This window comes from Malania oleifera, chromosome 5 (assembly GCF_029873635.1).
Source record: "Malania oleifera isolate guangnan ecotype guangnan chromosome 5, ASM2987363v1, whole genome shotgun sequence".
Lineage (NCBI taxonomy): Eukaryota > Viridiplantae > Streptophyta > Magnoliopsida > Santalales > Ximeniaceae > Malania > Malania oleifera.
The window spans coordinates 79,368,119-79,376,149 of NC_080421.1; the positions used below are offsets into that span (position 1 = coordinate 79,368,119).

The following is an 8,031-nucleotide window of genomic DNA, read 5'->3' on the forward strand; positions in this document are numbered from 1 at the left end:
TTAATGGTAACCTAGTTCAGAGCATGATAGTCCACACACATTCTCCATCTCCATGTGCCATTGGCCTTTCTTACCAACAAAACAGGAGAGGAGTAAGGACTATGACTCGGTCTTATGGTCCCTAACTCCAATAGCTCCTGGACAATCCTTTCTATCTCCTCCTTTTGAAAATAAGGGTATCTATAAGGTCTTACATTGATGGGAGAAGTTCCCTCCTTAAGAGTGATCCCATGGTCACATGACCTAATGGGCGGTAACCACCTAGGCTCTGCAAAGACTTGCTGAAATTCATCCAATAGGGAGGTTAGAGGCGGGGAGATGCTGTCTATTGCCTCTTCTTTTATCCCTTCCAACAGTTGTAGCAGGATTCCCTTCCTCTCCAAGCGAGAGAGTTTTCCCTCCACTTCTTCTTCCACTAACCCCTGGGAAGTGAGTCCTTTCAAACAAATAGTTTTGCCATTATGATGGAACTTAATAGTAAGTGCTACAAAATTCCACATGATTTCACCCAGCGTACCGAGCCACTGAATTCCCAGTACAATATCACAGCCCCCCAAAATCAGGGAGTACATATCAGCTTCAAATCTAGTCCCTTGCACCACAAAGCTCACTACTGGACATCTTCCCTCACACCGTATCTCTTCTCCATTAGTTACCTTCACCTTCACCTTCTCACCACTATCCAAGGTTAGCTTAAGTCTCCTTATCAGAGCTGGATCAATGAAGTTGTGAGTGCTCCCTATGTCTACCAGTATCACAAAGGATTGTCCCCTAAAACAACCAACCACTCTCATTGTTTTAGAGTGAGGGGATCCCGTCAGGGCGTGTAGGGTAATTTCCACTTTGTCCTCTCCCGATTGGTGCTCCACCCCTACTTCTCCCGGACAATCATGCCATACGACCTTAGGGGGTTCCTCCTTCTCATTAAAACAGTTGAGCTCATTTCCTTCCAACAAGAAAAGTTTAGCAGCCCCACATTTATGCCCTGGATGCCATTTTGCATCACAATTAAAACATAACCTCTTGCCCTTCTTTTTTCTTATCTGTTCTGGTGAGTATTTGTGGACCTGGGTGTTGGGTTTGGCTGCTGGTTTGATCACAGCCAGGTGATGAGATGGGGTAGAGTGCTTGGGTATGATATACCTCTTAGTTGCTAGGAGGTTTTCCTTTTGTATCGGGGCTTTGCCATAAGCCATATGCACATTGATTGGGTTCAAGAGTTTCACTGCCCACTTGATCTCCTCCTTCAATCCCCCCATGAACAAACTGAGCCGATGGCCCTCATCAAGGTCTCTGACTCTATTGGAAAATTTCTCGAACTGTTCCTTGAACGAGGTTACAGTAGAGGTTTGTTTTAGGTTTGATAATTGCTCCAACGTGTTGTCATAGGGAGCGACCCCAAATCAGGTATGCAAGGCTCTTTCGAATGTCTCCTAGCTTGTTAATAGACCAGACCTCTCCAAGTCTTGAAACCAGATCAAGGCCTTGTCCTCCATGTGGAAGGAGGCCAACAGAACCCTTTGATGGGGTGGGGTTTCATGAAATAGGAAGAAATGATTGACCCTATAGAGCCAACCTGCTGGATCCGAACCATTGAATTTAGGAAAATCAACTCTCACCGTTTTAGTTTGAATACCTGCTCTGTCTATAATGTGTTGCTCCCCATTGAAGCTCTCACGGTGTTGGTATCCGAACTCGTGGTTCGATGTCTCTCCTGGCCCTTCTTGGTCGAATTTCTGCTTGCCAAGAAGCTTCACAGCATCGGAGAGAGCTCCTAACTGTTGAGTCACGGTGATGAGTAGCTTCTGTTGTTCTGCCTGAGTGATTTGCATCTCTTGCTGAGCTTTCTGATGCTCTTCTTGTGATCTCTTCAGGGCAGCGATGGACTCCAACATTTGGTTCATGCGAGTTCCCTCTCCCATGGTGGTAGGAGTTTGGCTCTGATACCAATTGTAATGAACCCACTTGAAATGGTGATGAACTCAACACAATTTGTAATGAACTCAAGCGAGTGGTAATGCCTGATTGAAAGAATTACTTGCAAGAGAACGAGATTACAGAGATGAACTGAATTTAATAGTGCAATGCATACAAAGGAAATTGAAATAAGGAAGAACAGGTTGGCTGGTTCGAGAGAGCCACTCTCCAGAAATAGAAAACAAATTGATTCCAATTTTCTAACTCCCCCTTATTCCCGCTGACCCCTAGCTTTATACATAGCAAACTCTAACTAACTACTCTGGAATGCCCCTTGCGCTCTACTACAGTTGGCCCCTTAACACGTAAGACAACAATGAGCCGTTAAGGGAGTTCAGCCTAGCACCCAGCCCAACTGCCACGTGATCCACGCCTTGGCCCACGACGACTTGGGCTGCGAAGAGCCAACCTGCGAATGGCCAGCCTGCCCAAGCGCTCACTTTGTTCGGCCTCTTCTGATGACCTCAGCTCAGCACCATCTGTCCGAGCTCCCCTGCAACCAGCCACTCCGTCCGAGCCCTTCAAACCCTCTGTTTGAGCTCCCCTACGACCAGCTGTTCCGTCCGAGCCCCTCAAGCCCTCTGTTCGAGCTCCCCTATAGCGAGTCATCTCGTCTGAGCCCCTCAACCTGCTCGGCATCTTCTATCTGACAATCAGCTCGGAGCCCTTCTGTTTGAGTTCCCTGGTGACGAGTTACCTTGTCCGGACCCCTCGATCTACTCGGATTGTCGTCGTCTCCGACCTTATTCATGACATGAGCAGAGTCCAAGATGTCAACTTTTTTTGCTACTATGGCAAGGGATGGCCGAGCCCAAATGAAAACTCATACAAGAACATCTATGAAACATCAATAGAAATCGAGAAACTGGAATTGCTGCCGAAAATTTTGTAGTTGCAGAAGTTGCAGCACTTGAGGATGCATTCTTTGAAGAAAGAGGATTCACATTCCCTTCAAGAATGTCAACTATATTCTTTTAAATTGCTCTTTTAACATATCTTTGTGGGAGCAGGTTTATGCCTTTTTTGCTTAAATTGGGTGTAAGCAAGATCAGTTTTCGATAAACTAAACGCTTTGGGAGGGAAGAGAAGTATAGTAATGGAGCATTTTTAATAGAGTTACTGTTGTAAGAGAAGAAGAAGAAAAAAGAGGAAAAGGGTTGAGAGCAGAGCAGGACTCAACAGGAGATCAGAGACAAAAGTTACAGAGTAGAAACAGAATAGACAGAGAAGGAAGAAGAAAGGAGTGGGAAACAGAAAAACAGAAAAAAAGCGGCAGCCGAGAAGCTCTGACCGATAAATTCTAGAAAACAAAATCAGAAATGTCAAGAAAAAGAAATGCACTGAATACGGCAGAGAAGAAGTTCTATGTAGAAGTTGCAGAAATTCCCCTAAAAGGAAACAAGAGAAATAAAGCAACAGAGCAGGCCAGAAGAAAGAAGATTGAAGGCACCAGAGTAGAACCAGAAAACGTAGTAAAAACTCCCAAAAAAAGGGCAAAAAATGGAAACAAATAAGAAGAAGAAGAAGAAAGATTAAAATGAGGGCTGCAGCAGCTTTGACTGAGAGGCAGAATAAAGGTAAAAATGGGGGTTGCAGCGAATATGGCTGAGAGGCATCAGAATCACTAATTTTGGTCGATCAAGAAGAACAAGAAAAAAGAAGAAAGAGGGGAGAAAGACTTGGTTGATCAAGAAGAAGAAGAAGAAGAAGAAGAAAATAATTAAGACTGACCTGATTTTTTGGTCAATCACAGCTTGATGGATTCTGGATGTGTGGGCCACAGTGGCTATGATTGAGAGGCAGAAGAAAGATAACAATGGGGGTCACAGCGCCTGACTGAGGCAGCAGAATCACTAATTCAGGTTGATCAAGAAATTAGAAGAAGAAAAAAAAATTCCAAGAGATTTTTCTTAAATAGCAATAGGAAAAAGAAAACTTGACCAGAATCATAAGAATCAATGGGATTTTAAAAACCATATACCAGTAGGACTATTTACAAGAAAATTTATGTGAACCTTTGAAAACCCATCTGTCCAACCATCGGCCATAATAGAGCATCGGTATTCCTCCCAAGCTTATTTATGCTCTGTCAACATGCCATCTCTGTCTTTTACCCCATAACTAAGGATCCATGTGCTCACATTCTTGGAAGGAGGCTTGAAAGCTACTCCATAATTGTCAATCTCATCCACCATTACACGCCAACAAACATCATCCATTTAACTAGAAGGAAGAGCATTATTGAATACACAACGCCAATTTTTCTACACACATTCCTCTAATTCTCTATTTCTTTCTTCCATTTTGAGTTTAGAATAGCTTGCTTGGTTTGCGAAGGCGTACACTTATCCATTGGACCTCCAGCCCTAAAAATAGGATTAATGTGTTAGGATTCCCAAATCAATTGGGATTTCTAATTAGTGTGTTATGATTCCCAAATCAATTGGGATTCTATTTAATGTTAGGATCAATTAGGATTTCTAATAAACATTAAATAGAATCCCAATTGATTTGGGAATCCTAACATAATGCCCCGAAATCGGCCAGGGATGGAGAAGATACGTTCTCCCCCCATTTCTTTAAACTCTCTCTTCTTGGAATTTTCCAAGGGCCATTTTGCACTCATTTCTCAAATCTCCAGGAACCTTTGAATAGGGCATAATCAGCAATGCAGCAGATTACTTAAAATTTTTGCGACTTGAGAATTGAAAATGATTTCAAATTGTAGGGAAACAGTAGTTGTAGCTCCAAAAGCTTCAAGTTACTTCGTGCATGAAAATTTGAAAATTAGAACTTAGAAACAATTAGCTCATTTCAGGGAGACAGCAGCTCACTGCAGGGAAGTAGCAGCTGAAAGTACAATGCTTATTTTTATTTATTCATTTATTTATTTTTTGGGGGGAGGGGGTGTGTTGCAACAGCTCAAGGAGAAGCAACCATGTGGAAACTCGAAAGAGTTCCGAACGTCTAGTCAACGAGAGAAGGTCTAGAGAAGAGAGATTCCCAAGGAGAGAATCATCGTCCTTTATCAAATGGAGGGAAAATGTCTGTGGAGAGAGAGAGAATCGTCATCCTTGATTGGTAGGAGAGAGACGACGACCCAATAATCCCACTGAAGGAGCAATCTTGCTGGAGAAAATTGACCGAGGGAAAAGTTAGAGGAAAAATGTTCGGCGAGGGACGCAAGGCTATTTCTGTTGTGTAGGTTGCATTTATGAACAAAGCATTTCAAGCCCTAATTTCTATTTCTTTTATATTTTTTATATTATAAAATAAGTTAATGGGGATCCAAAGTGTGTACACCTTGTAGTTTGAAGTGTTATGTGCTTTTTTTCTGCCTGAGTTATATGCCCATCTCTCAAATGTTTACACCTTTTAGGAATTAAGCATTTTGCATTACGCATTGGGGCATTTTGGCCTCAAAATTCATCAACGAACACCTCCTCAGAGAAAGGCCTTCTAAAAATTGTTAGGAATTTAGTACAAATATAACAATAAACTTAAACACTAATCAAAGTACAAACACAATTCACAATTAGGATGAGACATTGATATTTTGTTCTCTTTAAGGAGATTCAAGCCCTGTGTGATTTTCTTGACTTAGCTCACGAACTGGTATAGCAAACTCCTCTTGACTTGTCTCCTGCAAGATACAATAGCTCGATTTGAATTGTACGACTTTCTCCTATTTTGCACAATGGAAGAGTCCAAAGTTCCACAAAAAACTCTTTTCTTTGATTTTCAAACTCTCTAAACTCGGATGGTAGGTTGATATGATGAGAATAATGTGAAGATATTGGTGTGTAGAGATTATGTGTAAAGTGCCAATGTTTTAGGGGTCTATTTATAGTTACAAATGACCCTTCATTCTCCGTGCACTTAATAAATAAGATGCATAGATAAATGTCTAACTCCAAGGTACATGCCCTTTCCAAATGAAATTTTGTGTGTAAATGCCATTTGTGGTTTCATTATTTTAAATGAAATTTCTTCTTACCTCTTGGCATCTTGGGGAAAAAGCACCCTTTTAAATTATTGATGTGTATCTATTGAGCAGACGGAAAAGAGTGGTCATGTATTGCTCTCCTGTTATTGATTACTCTCCTGATGGTTTGTTTTGTCATGCTCAAGATAATATTTGTTTTACATTTCCACGGGTATTCATCTTATAGTGTTGATTCTTCTGCTTTTTGCTTTGATTTGTTGTGTAGGTGGTTGTCAGAGTGTCAAATCAATTTGCTTGTTGACTTGGAATAAGTTATGGATCTGTAAAATTGAAATGTTATATTGCTTGTTATCATGGACTCTTTTATTTCATATTGCATACAATTGATTTACATGGCTTGATAGTAGTTCTATGCTTCTTTTGGTTAGAACAGGCCGCCATTTAATTGAAAGTGCTATTGTTCAGAAAGATCACTGAATTGTGTGAATTTGTTTGTTTTTTGTTTTTCTAATAAAAATTTTAAGGCAGGGCATTCGAGTTCCCACTGCTCCCCCACACCCTATTGCAACAAAAGAAGAGGAAGAAGGGGGAGGGGTTGGTGGTGGAGGGAAGGGTGGGGAATAAAAAAGTTTTAACCAGAATTCTGTTACATTTGCATCTTGAACTTAACGATCCAAATCAATTTAAGGTTCTTTTGTTGGGTGGGAGATGAGTTGCAGCCTTTGCCTTCAGATTTGGTTACGAAATCTTACTTTATCTAAAAACTCCCAAATGGTGGTATATTGATGTATTTATCTTGATCCAAAATCACGGTACTGACTCCTGTTTAATTAACAAAAGAATGATCTGTCTGCTTTTGAGGCTTCTTCTGCTCACCATCCATGTACTAGGATTAACAAAGCTGCTTCTTCCTTGGTCTCCACTCATTCCCTGCAATTGACAAAGTTGTTGCATTTAAATGCAGCTTGGACCAAAAGCAGAGGATGTAGCGGAGCCAGTGAATCCATCTGTGTTCCTTCTGCGTTTTCTGCTGGGTACCATGGCAGCGGCCTACTTTGTATTGGTACCTATTTACATGTGGCTCAAGGACCAAATTGTTCCGAAAGGTAGACCAATTTGAGAGACGGTGGGAGAGATTGATTGGTAGAGTTGCCTGTAATAATCGTGTAATTTGTAAGCTGTAATATTGTGTACTGTAGTTTTAGTTTGCACAACAGATGAGACTATTGCAACATGAGGATTATTTGGCTAATAATGTAGAAATATATCCATCTTCCTCCTATGCATGTTTAGCCTCGTCAACCTGCACCTTCAAATCTAATTTGGTGCTGTTGTATTCATAGTAAAATAGGGAGATGTGTTTATTGAATTTACCTTTTCTTGTTTATTTTATAATTTAATTTTTTCAATGTTGCAGTGTTAAAAATTCTATGCTGGAGAGTTAAATGTTATTAGACATTAATTAGAAGTAATGTAATTTTTGTGTCTATTATTTTATTGGCAATGGATTAGCTAATATGGTAGTGTTTGGAAAAAAAAAAAAAAAAAAGATCTATTTTTCATTTTTTATTTTTTTTAAAAAAAACATCATATTTTTCCAATATATGTATAGAAAAATTTAAATGATATTTTTATTGTTTTTTTTTTAATTTTATATAGATACTGAAAAACTGAAAAAATTGTTTTTCATAATTTTTTGAAAAATAAATAATTAGTATTTTTGGCAACTAAAAGATATCATTCTCTAAAAATAATTAGTATTTCCTCTTGCTAGAATATAATGTAGTCAAATGCTTTGTATCACGGACCCCCGAAAATTGGACTTAAGTAAGGGTCGTGCGGCACTCGTTAAGAGCTCTCTTTCGATGAGTCAATCAAATTTCACATGTTCAAGCCTGCAAGTACTAGCACCAGGTGAGTCTCAATACTAGAGAAACAAGGAACAATATGATATCACACGAGCAATATATTCACATATACGGAATAAGGCTATAATAATTAGGTATATCACAATCCAAGGCAACAAAATACAATAATGGAAAGGACTATTTGTATTATTTAAATTCAAGAGAATAACCATACAAACGTTAACACAAGTAATCATATTT

The 8,031-nt window shown here is 39.8% G+C and overlaps 1 protein-coding gene across 1 annotated transcript in view; it reads left to right on the plus strand.

Annotated features, from left to right (window-relative positions):
- LOC131156511 (2-methyl-6-phytyl-1,4-hydroquinone methyltransferase, chloroplastic) overlaps window positions 1–7,205 on the plus strand; it is a 48,474-nt gene extending 41,269 nt beyond the window's left edge. Inside the window, exon 3 of the mRNA XM_058110244.1 lies at window positions 6,888–7,205. Coding sequence (XP_057966227.1) covers window positions 6,888–7,043 — 156 coding nt within the window. The 3' untranslated portion in view covers window positions 7,044–7,205. The remainder of the gene's footprint in view (window positions 1–6,887) is intronic.
- The last annotated feature ends 826 nt before the right edge of the window (window positions 7,206–8,031 follow it).